We start from the raw sequence: 22,075 nt of genomic DNA on the forward strand, positions 1-22,075 counted from the left end.
CTTAATATTACCAATGGCGATCCAACTTCACAAGGCAAATCGGACGTCAACAATTTACATAACATATCCAGCTATGTGACAGAATCAAATGAAATAGTCAGACAATATCAACTCAGACCGGACCGGACCAAACTAGGAAATGAGACTCGCCTCATGCACACATTTAAACCTGAGTATCACTGCCCACACCACTGCACAGCCACATTGGCTTAGAGTCAATTACCTCTATATTGATAAATAAGCACCAACCTCTCTAACCCACCAAAGGAGCTCCCAAGTTACACAAGGGGATTACACCATTAGCCACTATATATACAGGCTATAAACAGCTAGAACACATTTGGAATAACACTATGCAACTACTAAGCACTAACATCATAAAGCAGACCAGGACAAATGGGAACAAACTCAATTCCATCTCAAATGAGACCATATTTATCTCCCCAATTCTTAGGGTCAGCAATCTTGCCTGATGTGAGAAAACTCCACTGAGAAACCAGAGAACACAGACCTTAAGAATACGGAACCCCTTATACATCAGTGGATCACCTTGAATTAAGGTGAGCCGATACATATAACTCACCAATGAACTATAACCCAACTTGCGTGGCGCCTCTTCCTGCACGGTAGCAGCACAACCTAATCAAACCTCTCCCACTCTTAAATCCTCAGAACCCCTGAAGTTTTCACACTTGAAAAAAATATGAACTAATGGAATCAACCAAATATATGTCTGCCAACCTATGTATTTTTGATGTGTGTCACCAAATTCGAAATGTATGCACAGAAATGTCAAGTGTAAACACAAGATTGACACACAACATAAGTAAAGAATGTGCCTTGAGAAAGCCCAAGTAAGGGCGAAACAGCAGCACATGCAGAGAAAGGTTGGCACAAATGTTCTTTGTATATAAACCAAGGATTTTCGCTTCTATCACCAGAAAAGTCACAACTTATGTCACGGATAATTACACAAAGTGAATGAACTTATGTAATAGTGATACCTATGAAACAAAAATCAAATAAGCACAAAGTGATTTAATTTGTGTGGAATACGTGAATGAAAAATATATAAAATCAAGTGCGCAACCTATGTTAAGACATTAACAAATGTGTACCTCACAATTAATTGCATTAATTAGAAAACTGTGGGGACGCTGCACAATTTAAGCGCAAAGGCTCAATAGGAAAAAACGTCCATCCTATGTCAAGAAGTGACCTGCTGTCCACTAAGGCAAGGTGCAAGCTCGATAAATAGCCCAAATAAAATAAGAGTTCCAAACAGTGAATGATTTCTCTGCTTGGTCTCTGCCTCGTTACCCAACTCTGGAACGGGCAGTGTTTCACATACTGCTCCATACGAACCTACTTGGCCATGCCAGGGTGCTTCTTACTCAATTTCCGATAGGCAGCTTTTCTCAGTGGTCCAGATAACAGGGGACAGGGTTACCTGCCTGAGCCCATACCATTTAAACTAACACATGGGTAAACATTTCAAGTGGGAAGCTGCTAACGGCCATGCAAAGTCACTTGCCACCTCAATTCTACACATGGACAAAGCAACCAATTTCTTACGTGGCAATAATCAATCACTAGCCAATGCCTAGTGCAAATTGTGAGCCCTGCTCTAACCTATATATTTAGAATGTTTGCTGTTCAGCAACGATACAGTTTGAAAATAAAATGAATAAGAAGACTGCACAAAGACTAAATGATTTCAATATCAAGTTTAAGAGCCGCTTTTGGGAGCAAGTCACTGACTGCAGAGTCTTTGTACTTGTACTTTAGAGCAAGCGAAATAGCCCAATTATTCATAACAGTGTGTACTTGTTTTTGTAAGTAAAACGTTAAACACAATAAAATGGAGGCCTTGGCTTAAAGTTCTTCAAATATATTCTCTGAATATTCATGCGACGTATGAAAAAGGGACAAACATCATTCCTAAATGCACAAAAAACAAGTTCGAATTTGCAAGATTTACAATGTTAACGTTAAAGGTTTTTATACCGCGCACAGGTGCCCCTTGCGTGGTCTCTCTCCGCTCTGGGGGTTTGGTGGAAAAAAGAAGTGAAAGGGGTAGGTCAGTGGGAGGAGATCGAGAAAGAGCAAGGGAGCTGTGATGTGCTCTTGGCAGCTTCAGTTCAGATGTAAGTTCACGAAGCTTGGGTGCGAGATTCGGGAGGCATACGTCAAGTGGTATTGTAGAAGGCTGTGTGTGCTATGTCTTGTTGTTGCGGTGACACACAGTTGTGACAAACATAATAAAAACTGCATTAGAAGAATCTAATTTCTTCTTACGGTCATCTTACGTTTTATTTGTCCGTTATGTAGCCCATGAGCTTCTCTCCATGATCTTCATGACAAAAAGACTTCAATTATTTCTCCCTGGATGGGTGTATCAAATTCCAGTACTATGGGACAAGCTTGCATTTACAGGCTCCTGATAAGGTCTGCTGCAATCTCACTTGAAGGGTGACCCAACATGGAAGAGCAGCCCTGCAGTAGCACGTGGACATGGATGAAAATACTGAATGTCTTTTTTCCAGGATTTCTCTTTAGAATGTAACCATCCAGAGCCAGCATATAAACTTAATATCCATGTGATAAAAACTGAGAACACAGAACTCTGCATGCAACAGTGGCAGGAAGCAAAGGAGACTGCCATAGTGTTTGCTGGTTTCAACACATTCCCACGGTCTGGGTTGCAGTCCACAGACTCTTTCCTTCAGCTCTCATTAGACTTAACACAAATCACTCTCTTCCGTTCTTTGGTAAATGGGAGCATACTGCTCTGTTGCAAAAAGCTTTCATCAAACCACCGCTGCAACAGAGAATAGATTCTTGCACGAGATACTCTCACCGAGAACTAGAGGGCCTTTTCCCATATTAGCCAACTATTTACCCTTTTCTTTCTGAATGTGTCTGATCCACCTGGCCAGATTAATGGTTGCTCAAAAGGGGTATGGCAGCCTCATGGACGGGGGTTCTGAGGACCCCTTGATTAACATATTAAAAGCAGCCACCTGGGCAACTCTTAATACTCAACTCCCACTACAGACTGGAAATAGGAGATTGGGGTGGTTTATCCTTTAGAGACAAAGACATGTATTGCACCCATGAGGAGTTCAATAAACGCACGACTTTCTGCTAAACTATGGTCATTCAATATGTCAGTATATGGTCTACATCAAAGCAGTTTCCTGGTGCTTGGTTACAGCCTCCATTTTATAAAAGCTGTGACTAACAAGAAATCAAGAGGTGCAGCTTTCATTACTTACTGGTAATCCTCATTACTTCAATTGTATCTTTGGTGTCCCAGTAACACCACCATACATGGTGCTTGCTTTGAGATACAAGAGATGTTGGTATGACACAGATGACTTTGTAGGAGAGGCGGGTACCTATAGCTTCTGTCGGAGGGAATGGGGGCCTGAAGGGGCAGTCCTTTCTGAACCAACAGGTTGCCTGTCTTAGAGGAGGAAGCATCCCAGTTTAAGTACCGGGTACAGGAAGATACAATTTAAGTAGTGAGGACTACCTGAAAATTATTCAAAGCATTAAGGCAGTCATAACCGCAGTCCCAACAAAAGATTTCTTTGGTACTAAAACATGCCTTCAAGAAATGCTGTACATATATTAATAAGCAGTACATAAAGTAAAAAGGTGAAACAGAAATACATAAAGTAAGATAGCTTGATAGGAAAGAAGATGTGTTCGAGACAGCTCAGAAATACAACTTTATAGTTACAAAGGACAACAGTACAGTATGGAAAAGGAACCTTACTGAAACTTTATAGATTTTTACCAAGTGGTCCAGAATGCAAGTGAGGCATACAACATGTACAATTTTACTTAACAGTCAATGCAGTGCTGGATCTAGACTTGGAATTCCCCAGGGAGATCATACAGCAAACAAGATCGTCTTGTGGGGGCACTGGGCTAGTAAAAGAAGGAGCTGTTACTTAGCTGTGTCTCACTGTCATAACAAAGACAGGCGGGGAAGGGACAGGCCTATAGCATGCAACTTGAATATGTTTATCTTGCTTTGCGACAAGGGTAAAATCTATTACCAGGTATAAAAAGTCACTCACCCCATTCGGCCACACATGCACACAGCATACCAATTCTCACACACCAATGGCTAGTGAACATTTTGAGGGCTGCTTTCAATGTCACACTGTGAACTACAATTACGTCTAGTGTTTAAACCAACAGTACTTTATTTCTCAAGGGTCCTGGACGTACATGAGCCATGGACCGAAATGAGCAGCAACCATACTTCGAAAGCACACAGTGAACTGCAGTCAAGATGGGGGAGGTAGTGCGGAAAGAAAGTGGATTGGTTGGCACAAATGCAAGAACCCATATGTCAGCGGCTATGTTACAAAAGGCTTCATACAGGTCACAGGTTACGTCCAAGAATCAGAGTAGAGAATTACGTGGGCTCTAGTTGCAGAGTCGGGTACCTTTACAAGGCATAAATTAGTTTTCAAAAATTGATTGCTAATTAGTGTTCTTGATTAGCAAACAAACCCATTTGATTAGCAAAGGTATACTAATATTTTTTATGTCACCAGAAGTGTTTGACTCAAGACATAAAACAAGCAACAATATAGCATTTATGTTTACTGCTGAAGTAAGACATTAATGAAAAAGAGTCAGGCCTTGGAAATTCTGCTTGACCTGCAGGTCTGGTAACTTAGTTTACCTACTTGATCGAAGAGAAAAGAACTCGACTCTTGGCAACAGATATCAAAAAATGTAAATGTCCCTTCTGTAAAATGGTGCATGTCGCCAAAACACACTTTGTTTGGCACACTGCTGCCACCCAGAGGCCAGCCATGCACAGTGAAACTTATTTGACATTTACTGCAAAGCAAATATTAAATAAAAGTTTCAAACAACCCCTGCAAAAAGGTACTCACTTCATAAAATCTACTAGACTATATAATTGGGTGAGTAGACATTGCGGGCCCTGGACGAGTGTCTGTAAAAGGTCAGCTGCATGAGTGAAAATGTACATTTTCCAAAGTGCTCACTCATCAATATGATGCATCTTCCTCAATAAAAGAAAATCTAGTTGGCAGTGAGATTTAGATATACTAACCTAAACTATACAGTACAGCATGGAGACACTGCAGTGTTTTACATTAGCAATAGTGCAATTATGCAAGGAATGGAATTGCTTGACTTTAAAAAAATATAAAGTTAACAAATACTGGTCTTTGCCAAACATGATACAGTGGGCTTAGTAAGAGTCATCACAATCACTTCTGGCTTGCAATTATTAGAAGAAAAACAACTTGTAGCACTGCCACATAGGCCTTTGGCACTTAAAAGTGGAAAAGGTGATTAATGCAGTGAACAGAGGAAAAAAGGATGAACAGAGGCCTGTGGGCAAGGGGAAAGCATGGTGAGCTCTGCTTTCATTTAACAGGGTAACTTAAATAGCTATCTTTCCTACACAAGTGTCGATTTAAATAGCAAACCTACAGAATCGCATGGCAAATTGCTATATGACACTGCTTATTTTAAGCATTGCTTTACATGCGATGGCAAGATATTCTAGAGGGATGGTCTGTTTCATGGTGGTCAGCCGAACAGATTTATACAAGTCTTAAACAATGCTGTAAAACCATGGCCTCCGATGTTGAGGATATACCTTTAGGAAGTGACATTGCAATGTAACCAAGTAAACGTATCACGTTTGCTTTCTGTATGAGACTCATTGTGTATTACCCTATAAAAACCGAGGTTTCTGTTCTCAGTGGCCACAATTTTGGGACATTGATTGAGACATCCGCCCACGCTATCACAAAACATTCTTCCCTGCTGAATTCCTCCATTCTTTTGTGTCCGCTCTCCCATCAGCCTCTTATCATTCCCTGCTCATTTTGTTTCCTGCAGGGGCAGTGCTGGAAATGGAGAAAAAAAAACCGCAGATACCCTCTTCTCCTTGGGGTTCGAAGAGAACATGGGGTGGCAGGGCCGAGGGGCACGCTCCCGGCCGGCTGCAACAAAGTATCTCTTCATAGAACCCAAGCCTGATGATTTGCTTTAAAGCTAAGAGCATTATGGGAACACAAGAAAGCCCACAATTTTAAATGTAAAACACGTCCGATAGTGATTTAGCAGGAGACCCTTTTGAGCGTAATGGTAGTTTGACTCTGCTCTTTTCATTGGTCATAATACTCACGCTAACAAAAAAAAAATCTGAAAAACGAAAGCCACACATACCAATTTGGCCAGCTGCTAATCAGTGAGACTTGGCTGTTTCTGTTTTCAGTCATGTAGGCCGAATCTTCTGAAGAGTGGCTGTTAGTGTGCGTGATTTAAAAACATATCTGGTAGTTTCCGGGGGACCGGGTACCTAAGTCTTGGTCTGTTGGGCGGAACAACACTCCGACAAGACAAGCTTTGCAGTAGCTCTGCTCTATATTGTTCCGGCCTATTTCCTACCCTGTCCAGGAGAGCAAGCTCTGGATATCCCTACCGGCGGCACAGAACGCAATTCAAACTACTGAACTTGTGATTTGGGGCGGTAAAGAAGGCACATTAACAAAACATTGTTGCCTGCGCCTTTATCACTGACTGGTAAGAACACTGCCTGTAAACTTCACAAACTGCGAGCGCTTTGCCCTAGCCTGACTCGCTCTTAGCGCAATGCTGACTGCAACTGACATACGTAGGGCACTGCACTGGTCATTATACTGCTCGAGACCTGTGAATAAGTGGTTTGTATCATAGTTTACCCTCTACCAGTGCACTGCAAAGAAACCTGCAAAACGCACATTGCACGCTCTGCTGACATGACGCGAGTGCGTTCCAGTGTTGCATGTTATGTTGCAATGAGTGGAACCATCGTGGCAGCGTGAAGAGACAGCTCGCTCCAGTACCTACCCGCGTACACGGAGTTTCTGTCCACCCCCAGCACCTCGTCCCCAACCACCTGCACCTTCCTGGTCCCAGTCTGCAACAGCTGTTCCTGCAGCTCCTGCACACGCTGACTCTTCCCGCTACAGGGAAAGCCACACAGAATCACTAGCGGCATGTTTACACTAAAGGCACTGCGCATGCGCTCTATTAGTGACACCCGGAAGGATAAGTGTTACGGCGCTTGCATTTCTGGCAGAGTCAGTGCGGGACAACTCTAGCGATCGGTCAGCGCAGCCGAAAAGCTCACAGGCAGAGGATTCAGGATCCGGAAGTGAAAAGCAAGTTTTCCTGCAACGCCTGAAAAACAAGCCGGGACTGCTTGTTGCTATAGGAAACCAGTGACAACTGATTCTGACTGGCTGAGTTAGATGCAGGACGTACGATCGTCCTTTCTTCCAAAGTTTTTAGAACGCCACCCACAAAATGGATTAATGGTAGAGTGGCGTCTCCAGGAATCAAATTTAGAGGGGTTTGGGGGGAGACAGAGGGGGGCTCAGACAAAAGTAGGGGGGCCGCCTATAAAAGGGCAATGTGTATGCCTTTCCAAATCGAAACTAGCAAAGTAGTCCAGTGTCCCAGTGGAGGTAAAAATCGTGCATTTATAAAGCAAGCAATTCTGTTGTACGTATGGATATATCTTGATGTTAATGATATTGTCTCGTCCTATATTGATATTGAAAATATATATTGATATTCTCCAAAACTCGATATATCGCCCAGCCCTACCCCAGACTCTCTAAAGCAGTTTTTATAAAATTTTATTTGCATTTTTAAAGCGCTCACTCAGCCCGTGAGCTGTTACAGGAATTGTTCGTTTTTTTCCCGTTGTGTAATTGTTTTTTTTTTTGTCTTAGTTGCTTATTTATAATGCGCTTAAACACCCAGAGGTTACTAAGCGTGGACCCGGGGATTGAAGTGGAGGGGCATAACTATTTCCCCCAAAAATGGCATAGCGACGAGCGCAGCGAGTTAACCCGAACCAATGAAGTAGGTTCCCCCCCCAGAATTATTTTTTAAATAATGGGGTAAAATGTTGCATTTCTAGAGCATACATACATAAAAAGAGGGTAAATAGCCAAACCGTTTGCAATTTGTGCTGGGGGGCCCAGGGGGCAGGCATGACATTTTTTACTGGACATCTATAATAGATGTCCTGTAAAAAGATACCATCCCTGGGCCTAACACAATCAACATGATTATGTGTGTATGCAAGGCGCTGGGTTGCCAAGGGGGAAAGCATGGTATTTTTGACTGGATATCTATGATAGAAATCCAGTAAAAAATACCATCCCTGTCCACTGGGCTCCACAGCGCCTCAGAAGGAGAGCTGATTTTGGCAGGTATGTAGGGGGATTGTGCAACAAAGGCATTTAGGAATTCTTAAAATGCCTTTGTTGTACAACCCTCCTTCCCCCTCTATTCATCACTTGCCAAAATCAGCTCAACGGACCAAAAAAAAGTAACACACACACACATTCATACAGCAATCACTCATTCACACAAGCATCCATCACCATACACTCACTCATAACACAAGCATACACGCATCCATACACATGTTTAAATAAAAAAAATTAACATAATCGTACCTTCTGCATTGGCCTGCGTGTGGGTGCTGAAACGCCCTGCTCCAGGCTGTTCTGTCCGTATGAGCTATGCAATGCTGGTGAAGCAAAACCCCCAGCCTTGCATGGCTCAGCGAGCATGTGTGGCTGGGGAACTGAACTGTCAAAAGGAAATAGTGTTTCCCTTTGACAGTTCCGCCAGCCCAGGAGCACTCCGTCAGCTGGAAAAAGCAGCTGAGGGAGTGCTCATTGTTTCACTGGGCTGGCTCCTTAACTCCTCCATAATGGGTGAGGGGGCCACTGGGTGTGCGCCCCCTCGCCCTTATGGATGAGCCGCCAGGCACGGACTTGCCTATAGGGCAATGTCTGTACCAAAAATGCAAAATTCTAGTGTGGGCCAGTCAAAATGGGCCACCTTTTTGGCCAATGTGGGCGATTTAGATGAGTTACTACAGTATACAGTTAGTCATTTTGACCATTGTTGCTGAATAAATATTCTTTAAATATCACAATTTACTTACATTTTAACACAAAGCACCCCCTTGGGTACTACTCACAAAGTCTGTGACTAAAGGAATGAATATCCATTTACAACTGCAGGCCCCTTTTTCATTGGTGCCTGAGACAGTTTCATGCTTCAGCCTGATCATGTGAGCCGCCCCTGCCCATTTCTTCCAATCTAAAAAAAACTAAAACTTTTTTTAACATTTCATGCTGGGCTCTCACGGCCCCACAGGGATGCGGCCGCAGTCCGCTGCGTGGTCGCACCCTACAGTTTGAATACCACTGCTCTAAAGACAAATACCCCCTCTTAGCGCCAGCCGCTGCTGGGGGAAAGGGAGGAAGCCCTTAATGACTGCTTATCACTTTCTTCTTGCAGAGCATTTAAAGTGGGACCGATTTACCAGTGATGGCCGATTTAAGAGGCCATTCTTTTGGACAAGACGTTCTTAATGTTTCTGTGTTAAGAAATGCTAAGGGGCATTTGTATTCTAAAATCACACACACAGCACCAGTTAAGTTCACTCCTGGTTTAGGGCCTTCATGGGCAATTCGTTCAGATGTTGCCTGTTGTCATTGGCTGGTAATGGACAGCTGCCATTTTATGCAATTTGAAATGATACTGTGTCCATATTGTGTCCCAATCCCATCTGCTGTTGGGGGCCTTTCACAAGTGTGCCATTAATACCCCCGGTTCGCAATGCCTTTTTGTGCGTCTCTCATCTCGCTGTGGGTGCTTTTATGGAAGGTCTCTGCAGATCGTAATTGGGAATAACTTTGTAGTGCAAAATACCTAAATTGCACTATTATTATATATGGAGCAACTCTATAGTTTTTAGGCTTTTGTTTGTAACAGCATGATATATTAACATAACCTATGAAGTTAATCACTTACGGAGCTGCAGATAAGACACAGTGTGATTAAATGATTTGTCGAGGATCACACACTTTGGTTAAATGGTGAAACCAGGATTTATCCACTTACCACTAGAAAGACAACCTAGAATCATACCAAGAATGACCACAGATCGATCGGGATGGAAGGGTATGGATGACCTATCAATAACACCTTAGCCCACAGTGTAATCACAGGCAGCAATGGAACACCGATAGTAAATAGATAGGAAGGGAGCGGGTGAATGTAAGTACAGCACCAATATCAGAGTGGGGGATAATGCTTGCCAAACCGGATGTAGTAAGCTCAAATTTCATAGCTGAGAACCAGCCACGCCATCGCCCTAGAAACTAGAAACAGCACCAACAGCACACAAGGACTCGCATAGATCCAATATTCGCACCCAAGCTCAGCGCACAGTCAAAACCGAACTGAAGCTGCCAACAGGACACAACCTTCTCACTTTCCCTTGCCCTCTTCACCCACTAACCAACCCCCACCTCTTTGTTTGCAGACAGACCCGCCTGGGCGTTTGGGGACAAATTCCATTGGTGACAGTGCGCTATATAAATACCTTTAACATTAACTCAGCACATCTTTTCAGGTTTAGTTGATATGGATATTTATTAAGGTTTTGCTTTGCATTTCATGTGCTCAAATAATGCTTTATTCATAACAATGCCTTGGAAGCAAACCACATTACATAATAAACTATCCTTTCATAGTGAACTAACTATAAACGATATACATTGTCATAGAAATATGTTGAGCAATACGAGTATGGCTTTAGTTTTATTCTCCCGATCCCGCATGCAAAGTCACAAAAGGATCATGTAGATTAATATGAGCCTAACAAATCCCCCTTGGGTTTTAAAGCCATAGTAATTTCATAAAGCAAGCAACATTATGCATCCTTCTCACTTCTGATCACTCCCTCCCATTCCCATTTCTTGTGGGAAAAATGTGCCTGCCAATAGTCTTCCACCTACCCCCTTACAGCAGTGCCTAATGGCTCACATTGAAATTATCTGTTGACTCAGGGTAACGTCAGAGTCCCTCTGCTGCCCGGAACTCCATGGGACATTGTCTTGGCAGCAGGGACACCTCTCCCATTCGGAAAGGGTAAGGTGTCCTGCTGCCAGGACAATGAGCATGCTGCGCAGGAATTGCTCAGCACACATTGTCCTGCCAGCGGGACACCTTTCCCATTGGGCACCCTCATTGAGGTGCCTAACGGGATTGGCGTCCCACTGACAAATATCCCACAAAAGAGCCTCTGGGTGGCACCGTGCCCTGTGCCCGCCCCGGCTCAATATGCCACTGTAGGGGGGATGAGTGGGTGCCACAGGATTTCAAAGGAGGGTCCCCCCCGGCCCCACTCTAGCAACGCCACTGATGGTGGTGTCTGTTTGCAACGATAAATGGTAATTAATTAAAAATAAATCGTATTAACCAAGACATCATAGAAGCAGGTACTAGATAATATAGGCATTACATACTTACCCAACTGGAATACTTGGGACATGACCCAAGAATCAGAAATCCCCCTTGTGGATCTACCCAAAGACTTTAAACATTTGCTTTGCAGTGACAGAGAGACACTTTGATAGCCCAATCCCAGACCCTTTTTCCCTTTAGTCCAAGATCAGGGTCAGTATTTACCTCCAGATTGCAGAGTCGTCTGTCTGTGAAATTAATCTGCTCCCTCAAGTAATTTTATTTATTAAAACATTCAAATAGATTATGAGTCTTATTGGCATTTTGTCCTCACTACCAACACACCTTCCTTAATGTCTATGAACCACTTGAGGAATGGCGATCAATCTGGTTTCTGTAGTATATATAAAAAAAATATGTGGTCTGAACCTTATTCCCATCAAGGGCCTAATAAACTGTTTCACTGGATGACTTAAATCAGGGCCAAAAGTTGTATAGAATTTATGTTTGCACATACTCATCCCACATGTCTATCATCTATGTTATGTTATTAGGAGTTTTATTTTACCATGCAACCCAGTTATTTGCATGGTCTCGAGGCATTCTGGCTGATCTGAAAAAAAGTTGGTAGGTTTGGTTAGTTGGGAGAAATAGGAAAAAGTGAGGTTGTGGTGCTTTGCTTTGATGGTGGTATGGTATGGTTTATTTATAAAGCGCCTATACACAGGCAAGTGTTCCAAAGCGCTGAAGGAGGGTGTGAACGGGGGAAAAACAACAGTCGCTCAGAGCCCTTGTAAGAGTAAGTGCGTAAAATACATTTACCAGTTTGAGAACAGCAAATAGGCCTTATGTCAATTCTGCAGTTCTACCAGTGCAATTAAGGGGTGAAGACATGGGAGAACAGACAGACGATCTTCAGGCATGGTGCGTACGGATCGTGCAAGTGCACACGGTCACAGGGAGGGGGAGATGCAAGTGCACTCGGTCGGTGAAGACTGGGGTAAGTTCAGAGAGAGCCACTCTCATGTGTTAATTCTCAAGTGCAGTGAGTGTAGGTGGGGTGTATGGCCCTGAGGCAAGTGCGAAAGAGGACTGGTGCGGGTGCCAGGAACCTGTGAGACTCTGAGGTACACCAAGCGGCCAGTCGGCAAGCTGTAAGGAAGAGAAGGGAGAGAGGGAAAGAGCAGAGAGGTAGGTTAGCAGAATAGAGGGAGAAAGAAGGAAGAGGAGAAGAGGAAGGTCTTGAGGATTTCTGGAACTTAAGCAGATCAGGCTCAAGACAGAGGGCATCAGGGAGGGTATTCCAGAGGGAGGCACCTGCTGAGGATTGGGAACTCCCTCCAAATCTCTGCTTGGAGAACCAGCTCACTCACAGAAGGTTGGAGGTAGATGAGTGGAGGGCTCGTGAGGGACGCTTCCCTTCAGCATGGTAAGCCCTGGGCTTATTTTCCGCCCTGACCGCCGACCGCACCTTCATCCGTGCTATTATGCGCTACGAACGTAGGTTTATCACACCAACGCCGTGCTCTCCCCATCCAGCCATGCGAAGCTGCAGAAATTGGCACTGAAGCCAATTCCCTTTGTGTGCACCCCGACAAATGCACACTGCGGCCACTTCAAGATGGCCACCTAGCCCCCTGATGCCTACTGCCTGATCTGCACCACCAGCCTGCCTGGCCACGTATCCCCTGATTGGCCTTCACGATCTACAAAGACCCAATCCGGAGCCGGGAGGCGTGAGCCGGCATCCGGAACGAAGGCAAGGAGGAACAAAGGCTACTTCCTGCCTTAGCCTGTCCTTGCCTGATCTTGCCTCTTGCCAGAACCCCTGCATCGCCGGATCTGAATTCAAGGCACAATCATAAGGTACTGTCTGATTACGCGCCTTATCATTACTTCCCAATACAACCACTCTCAGTGACATTATTTTCCCGGCTACTATCCTTGTTTATATACCGCTGACACAAGCATATGGACTACCACTAATGTATACCGCCACATATCACTATTGCTAGCTTGTATATTGCACCCCCTGCTCTGACTATTCACTCAATGAGCGTCCTGCACAAATATTTGTTCTACGCTTAATTGCTCCCACCTGCTTTATGCCTGCCCACTAAGACGCTGCACCCCAGCAGCAACCCAGGTGCCCATGGCCGCAATTGTTGGATGTGCTCAGCAAAATGCACATGCCTAACCCCTTGTTTGATTGTTGAACAGTATACTATGGTCTCTCCTGAGAGAGAAGAGAACCTGACCTATGCTTAGGCGAGCCTGATAATCGAAATTGCTATCTGTATCTAGCCTATCTTCATAGTGACATCTAGAATTGCTCATAGCCAGATAGTTGCACCCAGTCTTGCTACACTCTGTCAGATGTTACTGCATTCAGCCCGTTAATAGCATAATTATAGCCTATCTGCACTCTGACTTACGTAATTGCACCTAGCCCACTAACTGGACCTAACTGTTACTCACCACTCCGAATAGGTCAAAGATGCGGAGAACACGACCTTGGAGATGTTGGTAGTATAGAATTCCGAATTCAGCCTTCCATCCCAGCTCCCCTGAGTACAAGACTCAGGCTTCCTCAAAGAGGGGCTCTTTTCCACAATGTACCTCTCTGCTGTTTCAGTAGAACAGACAGAGATGTCAATTGAATAAAAGAGCGGGGAGAACACACACCGCCAATACCAATGCTGCAAAAGAATACCAAGATATTAGACAGTGTTGATGTGTTGATGTTAAACAAGTGATTAGAACAGTAAATGATTGAACAACTACCTATATGAATATTGGAGTGGAATTGCGTTTCCCCGGGATAATCTACAAAGAATAACACGAATGAGTGGAATAAATCTAAATCAGTATAGTTTCCCACTTTAGCTATAGTATTGATAAAAACTGACCTGAGTAAAGAATATTGGAGTAGGAGGAGTCCAGGATAAGGAGTTCAGAATTCTGGAGACAACGACAGGAGAAAATAACAAACAGGGAAGTTAGTATAGGTAAGTAACCCCGGACGGCACGAGGGACGCACTAGGGTCGAGTTGGTGAAGATCAGGAAAGCGTTCATATGCACTGAAGAGTAATCTCACAGGAAAGTCACTCAATGTCCCAGAATCCAACAGAAAACAATGTCCATGGAAGACAATAGATATGTACCTGAGTACACGATTATGGTTGAGTAGTTGTTGAGATGATCCGGATGAAAACAGCCAAAATTGATGTGCAGAGCGGCAACCAGGAAAGAACCGCAAGACACTGAAGAGAGCCGTATCCAGAAGCGTTCCGAGTCCAACAACCAGACGATCACAACAAGAACAAAGGAGGAGACGAAGCAATCCAATTTCAGGCAAAAGGTCAAAACCAGGAGTTCAGATAAGGATTCGTGTAGGGATAGACGAAGAAGAAACGGATGAAACCGTGTGTAGCTGGTAATGCTAATTAGCAGCAACGAGCCCCTTGGAAGACAGTGGTTTTATAGTCGTCGTAAGAGGGGCGTGGCTTGCTGTACGTCTGACCTGGAGTTCGTCGACGTTTGTACAGACGCCATGGTAGCTTGTACCTGGACCATAGAGGAGCCTGTAACAAAGATGTATTCTGCAAGGATGCCGATGGGGAAGTCTGAAGTGTAACACTAACATATCTATGGCCTGCCATCCGAAATTGCACCCAGCCTGATAGTCGCACTTAGCCTGCCTGTACTTAGCCATTTTAAACTGTATTCTGACTACTGAAATTGCATCTAGCCTGTTAGTCGCATTTAGCCTGCCTGTACTTAGCCATTTTAAACTGTATTCTGACTACTGAAATTGCATCTAGCCTGTTAGTCGCATTTAGCCTGCCTGTACTTAGCCACTTTAAACTGCATTCTAACTACTGAAGTTGCAACTAGCCTGTTAGTTGCATCTAGCCTGCCTTTACTCAGCCACTCAGCATGTACACCCTAGGTCTTGGTAAACGCACTACAGCCGTTTACAGGTCACCTTGGCTACCACTGCATATCACCCTCGCCATCGTACTAGCAGTACAAATACTTAGCTTGACCACCAAAGCTAACACTTTGAGCCTCGGCGCAATGCCCTCTCTAACCCATCTCGCCTACCCCAGCTTGTTCGACACACAACACCCCAATACAGGATTTAAAATGAACCAATATCAAGATAATACCACCACACAAAGGCCATGTAATACTGTTGACAGAAATCTTAGACTATGCGCCCGCCTATCCAAACTGCATGAGCCTCTAGCTAAGTAAATTGAAATACTTAATCTCCAAAAAAAACAGCTTCTCCTGAAAGTTACTGCAGATCCCACCAGGAAATATTCCAATCCCAACAGACCTATACTAAATGGCACCATACAGACCGCTAAAGTTAGTCATAATACTACCTGCCCAAACTTAGAAAGCCACAAACCTTATCTCAAAGGAGAGCTTATAAACGCTAGGTCTCTATTCGCACACGCAACAGAGATATCAGATATCATTCTCACAGACAATTTAGACTTCCTGGCCATCTCAGAATCCTGGCTACATGACGCGGCAGGCCCTGCACTATCATTAGCAGTCCCGGACAACTACACAATTCTTCGAGCTGACAGACACACCTCCCGAGGTGGAGGCCTAGCAATCATTGCTAAGATCAGCTTAGACATGAGAATTATCACAACTACCTCTTTGAAATCCTGTGAATGCCTCACGGTCAAACTAGGCATCGCTAATTCACAAACACTAAACATCATCCTTATCTACAGACCACCAGGCCCTATTGGAACCTTTGCTGAGGACATCTCTACATCCCTGTCCAATAACCTAAAAAATACATCCCAAACAATAGTGCTAGGTGACTTTAATCTAGGCTATAATGATATTAAGGATATCCAATCTACAGCAATTGCCCTGACCCTGAAAGAGCTAGGATTCTCCCAGAAAGTTAATTTACCCACCCACAATAAAGGTCGTATCCTTGACTGGATAGCAGAACATAACTGTAAAGTAAGTATCACAGACTCCGTACCTCAGATCTGGACTGACCACCACTTGCTATTATTCACAGTGATGACTAACCCGGCTACTGCCCAGTCCTCACTTGCCCCACCCTTGCCCACGAGGAACAAAAAACTCATGACAGCGGAAAATCTGATGCCCATCATAATACCCAAACTGAACTCACTCCCAGACATCATGGATCCTAATGTGTTAGTTGAACAGTATAATGAAGCCATGAACTCAGCCCTCGACCACACAGCTCCGCTCAAACTAAGAAACAGCAAACCGAAAAAACACCTCAACTCATGGTTCACGCCTCATCTAAAAAATCTCAGGCTAACCAAAAGAAAACTAGAAACCATTTGGAGACTCTCCCCATCAGTCGAAAATAAACTTAACCTTTCCAAAGCCTCCTCCCATTACAAGAAAGAAATACTATTAGCCAAACAAGAAACGTATAATACTAGAATATCTAGATCTAAATCTAGTATCAGAGAATTGTTCAGTATTCTGAAAGAATTGGAAACCCCCATTATACCTCAAGAAAACGGCACCAAGGATAAAAAATGGTGCTCTAGCATACAACTTGCCCTAACAAACAAAGTAGCTAATTTACAAACTAAAATTGCTCTCAAGAAGGCATCTCTAACGCCTCACACCCCCCGGAGCTCAGCGCCACCATCACAGCCCAATCAAAAAGCCCGATTCTGCTTCTCCAAGGTATCGACCATCGAGGTAGAGAAGGTCATTCTAGGACTTAAACCGTCCAACTGCAAAGGCGATCAATGCCCAGCACAACTTATCAAGGATGCTGCACGAGAACTATCGCCATTTATAACCAAACTTATCAATTCCTCCTTTACCACAGGCATAATACCGAATAACCTAAAAGAGTCATGGGTTCTGCCACTATTGAAGAAACAAACCCTCGACCCTGCCATTCCCACAAACTTTAGGCCCATCAGGACTGTGCCCTTTCTTCTAAAAATCCTAGATAAAGTGGCCTACATGCAAATACAAAACTTCCTAGAATCCAACCACTTACTCGGAACCCGCCAATCAGGATTCCGCCCGCAGCATGGGACTGAGACAGCTCTAATAGATCTTGAAGCCCAAATAGACGAATGCAGAGACAACGGCCAAGCAGCCCTACTCCTCCTTCTGGACCTATCTGCGGCTTTCGACTTAGTGGACCACACAGTCCTATGTAGCCACCTTGACTCTGCAGCCCATTTCTCTAATGAGGCTATAACATGGATCAAGTCATTTCTGAGTAAACGGACTATGAGAGTCTTCGCCCCATCAGCCTCAGCAGACCCGATCCCTATAACCTGTGGTGTACCACAAGGATCTTGTGTGTCACCCACCCTCTACAATGTCTTCACGAAGCCCCTCTTCGACGAAATGGATCATCTGGGTATCGCCTACACTAACTACGCAGACGATACCCAGATCCTCCTCCCACTCTCAGGAATTTACACCAAGGATTTGGCTCTAGTGAACAGAATCTATAGCATTGTTCAGGCATGGATGGCGACCCACGGCCTATGCCTGAACGATGATAAAACCGAGATTATCATCCTAGGCACCCCAACATATATATCCAAACTTAGCCCTGACTATGCCAACTTCATTATTGATGGGAACAACATAAAAGTAGCTAACAAAGTGAAAACCCTAGGATTCTACCTAGACGCCACCATGAACTTTAGCAAACAAGTCAACTCTCTAGCCTCTGCTACGGCATACACATGCAAACTTATCAGAGCTAGTAAACAATTCCTCTCCACAGACAGCTGCATTACACTTGCCAGAGCCCTTATACTATCCAAACTGGATTATTGTAATGGACTCTACATTGGGGCAAATAAACAGACCATTCATAAAATTCAAGTCCTCCAGAACAATGCCTTGAGAGCAGCACTCAAGATTAACAGAAAGGAGCATATATCCTCTATAAGAAGAGAACACAAATGGCTCTCCACATCTGATAAAATTCAACTCAAGATCGCCTCCCTCGCCCACAAATGCCTCAATAATAAAGCACCACCATACCTTATGGACAGGTTATGTAAAAGAACCTCATCCAGACCCACAAGAACAGCTAACGCAAACTGCCTCCAAGTCCTGCGCTTCAAACTCTCCACTATAGGAGGTAATAGCTTCTCAGTCAAAGCTGCACAGTTATGGAACTCCCTCCCCCAAGACATCAGAGAACCTCAACCCTTCGCCAACTTCAGACAGAACCTAACCAGGTGGCTGAGAGCCAATGACATCTAACTACTCTACTCTAACCTGCACTACCCTTTAATTGCTCCGCCTCTGACTCCTACTCTCTGCTCCTGGAGCTCACTCTATGCGATCGAAGTTCCATGTGCAGCACATCACTCTGACATTGGTGTCCCGATATGTCACATTGTACATAATTGTATATTACTGCCCGATAACTATGCAGGAAACAGGCACCTGTTTCCCTTTGTTCCTGACCTCTCCTTGTACTTACTTGCCTACTGTAACATAGTTGATGTCTGTATTTACTTGTACATACCTGCCCATTGTAATACTGTTGATGTCTGTATTTTTTTCCTACTTATCATGTACATGTAACTAAGCTGAGCATATCCTTGTCTGTTTTCGCCCGGATGCCTCAGGGTATGGCGCGCTATATAAATAATAAACTAAACTAACTAAACAGTATTTAGGTAGGCAGGGTTACAGATAGGTAGATCCCAGGCCCTAGAAAGCCTTGAATGGGTATTGAACTTGATCCTTGCAGTCACCGGGAGCCGGTGAAGGGATTTCAGCACTGGAAAGATGCAGTCCCTGGGGTTGAGGCCAAAGATAAGTCTTGCGGTTCTGTTCTGGATGAGTTGTAGAGGGCGCAGGGCAGAAGAAGCGAGGTTGAGGAATAGGCTATTGCAATAGTCCAGCCTAGTGAGAAACAGGGCTCTGGAGACAGTAAGCCACTGGGGGGAGTGAGAAATGGTAGAGTACCTCTGAGGAGGTGTAGCTGATAGACTTTTTAGAGATATCCGAAATGTCAGAGGAGAAGGAGAGAGTGGAGTCAAAAATGACCTCAAGGTTTCTTGCCTCACAGGTGGATGTGGGCGCAGGACCAAGGGAGGCCGGACAGAGTGAAAGTGGGAACACAGTGCAGGGGTCCCAATGTGAACGATCTTAGTCTTAAGTGTTAAGGCAGAGGTTGTTTGTAGCACACCAGGACTGAATAGCGGACAGGCAGTCAGATATGAGCGAGGAGGAGGAGGCGGCTGAGAGTAGCCTGAAAGAAAATTGTGTGTCATCCGCGTAACACTGGAAGTTAGAGGTGAAAGTGGCAATTACAAGTGACAGGGCCGCCATATAGACGGTGAAGAACCAGGGGGGATAGTTGAGAACCCGGGGGAACGCCACAGGTTGAAAGACCTATAGTCGAGGGAAAGGCTCAGAGTGCCACCTGGGATGGGTGGTCGGAGAGAAAGGAGGTTAACCACACGAGAGCCTGATCTGTGATTCCCAGGGTGTCCCGGAGACGTGCAATCGGGATGTTGTGGTTAACCGTGTCAAAGGTAGAGGAGAGGTCAAGGAGAATGAGGACAGAGGGAGTGTTAGTGTCAACATTTGAAAGCAGGTCTTCACAGGTGTTCAGAAGAGCAGTTTCCGTGCCTCTGGACACTCTAAAGCCAGACTGCTGGTCGTGGAGGCAGCCAGCAGATTCAGTGTGGAGGGTCAGCTGAGAGATAGCCAACTTCTCCAGGACTTCCTGGTCCTTGTCGCGGCGGGGCTTGTATTCATTGTTTTTCCCAACATGGCCGTATCACGTGACACGCCTCGCACCAGCTTTCACGGCGCACGTAGTACGTTCCATAAATATGCCACGCCCCCGCGGCCCCGCGCGTCTCAATGCTATTGTGAAGTAGCGACCAGACGTGTGCTCCGTAGCTCGCGGTATTGTCTCCCTTGCTTCTTCCACTCTAACCCAATTCTAGCCCTTTCCTTCCTTTCTTGATTCCTGGACTCGTGTGCTACTTGCACACACTGTTATTTGCTGGATTCCTGGACCCCTGCATCCCGGTACTTGAACGCACGCTGGAGTGGGAAGAGACTCGTGGAGCCTTATTCAAGACTCGAGCAGTACGCAAGAAGGCATCGATCAAGAAATCCAGCAAAGATCGAACTCAGGTGAGAAGGGGGGAACTCCTTGAAAGAAAAGCAGTAATGGGATAGGGCAGTAGTTTTCTGGAATGGAGAGGTTGGCAGAGGGATTTTTGAGCAGAGGGTGCACAAAGGAGTGCTTAAGGGCAGTTGGGAAAACTCCAGTGGAAAAGGAGAGTGTAGGTATTTGGAAATGAGAAGACCAGCCTTCAACACTTTGGACCTACTGACTTTTATTTGCAGAAACAACAAGCTTCTTTAATTCTGGGGAAAATGGGGGACAACATGCCGTTTGCTTTTCTTTCTCGAAAAGATGAAAATACTGTTCACGAATCATTCAGTTGAGGCTAACAGTGTTCGGGAGTCTTCTCCAGGAGATGAGACTCTATTGCCTTTTATTCTCTGGAAACTGTTTTCCTGGGAATCATTCATCATCAATTTCTTAAAGTCTCACATTGTCTCTCAGGCCTCTCTATTCATTTCTCTATAGTTCTCCAGAGAGGAGGTCTCCAGCTCACACCCTCACAGGTGTTGGTTGTACTCCAGCCTCCTTGGCCCAGCCCCCCCCTTGTTGGGAAGGGTTCCTGGACAACTGTTAGCACGGTCCTCTGCCTCTCTGTTCATTCAGTCTTCCTCTCATTCACTCGACGCTCACCTTTGTTTCCGGATGACAGACGCTTCCAGCTGGATCTCAAGTGCCGTTAGGGCCGTCAGCAGCAACTCTCTCACGGCTAACTTCTTCTTTGGGGATAAATGTCTTAGTAAGTCTCTATAAACGTGTTATAACAGGATAGGGCACAACGGGTGCAACTTGGACTACTGTTTCCTTATGGCCGGACGTCAATAGGCCCACTCATAGGCCACCTCCTCTTCAAGCCCTGGGCCCTCCTCCAACTCTTCTCTCTAACTCAAAAAACAAACACCAGAGACCTGTATCAGTATGACATCCTTGGAATCTTTCTTGTTCTAGAGCCTTACCATTGGTCCAATTGTCTGTCTCTCCCAGGTTGTAGCCTCCCTCCATTATGACCTCATCCCCCAAGGTCTCCCATGTTGTAGCCTCCCTCCATTATGACCTCATCCCCCAACGTCTGATTGGCTTCTTGCTAGAGATCTTGTCCTGGCTCTGATCTTCCTTCCTTTCCACTGCCTTGTCACAAATCCTCCCCCTTAAACCCTTACGATCGGGAAGGGCATGCAATCTGGATAAGTAATCAGCTTGAGCCATTTTCCTGCCCGGCTGATGGATGGTGTGGAAAGAGTATGGTTGTAGTGAGAGAAACCATCTTAAGACACGGGGATTTGTATCCTTATTCCTGGACAGCCAGACCAAGGGAGCGTGGTCCGTAACCAGAGTAAATGTTCTTCCCAATAGATAGTACTTTAGAGTTTCTATGGCCCATTTCACTGCCAGGCACTCTTTTTCGATGGTTGCGTAATTCATTTCATGAGGTAAGAGCTTTCTACTGATGAACAAGACAGGCCTTTCTTCTTCTCCCTTACTCTGGAAGAGTACAGCGCCTAATCCTGAACCAGAGGCATCTGTATGTAGGTAAAAAGGTTTCTCAAAATACGGACACCTTAGAATGGCCTTAT

The 22,075-nt window shown here is 44.8% G+C and overlaps 1 protein-coding gene across 2 annotated transcripts in view; it reads right to left on the reverse strand.

Moving 5' to 3' along the window:
* KTI12 (KTI12 chromatin associated homolog) overlaps positions 1–7,180 on the reverse strand; it is a 298,251-nt gene extending 291,071 nt beyond the window's left edge. The window contains exon 1 of one of the 2 annotated variants that reach the window (XM_069624748.1): positions 6,901–7,180. In XM_069624748.1, the coding sequence (XP_069480849.1) occupies positions 6,901–7,075 (175 nt within the window). In that variant the 5' untranslated portion in view covers positions 7,076–7,180. The remainder of the gene's footprint in view (positions 1–6,900) is intronic. The other variant, XM_069624747.1, reaches the window with a different exon arrangement.
* Between the last annotated feature and the right edge of the window lie 14,895 nt (positions 7,181–22,075).

Source organism: Ambystoma mexicanum, chromosome 11 (genome assembly GCF_040938575.1).
Source record: "Ambystoma mexicanum isolate Mex_15411 chromosome 11, UKY_AmexF1_1, whole genome shotgun sequence".
In the NCBI taxonomy this organism is placed as follows: domain Eukaryota; kingdom Metazoa; phylum Chordata; class Amphibia; order Caudata; family Ambystomatidae; genus Ambystoma; species Ambystoma mexicanum.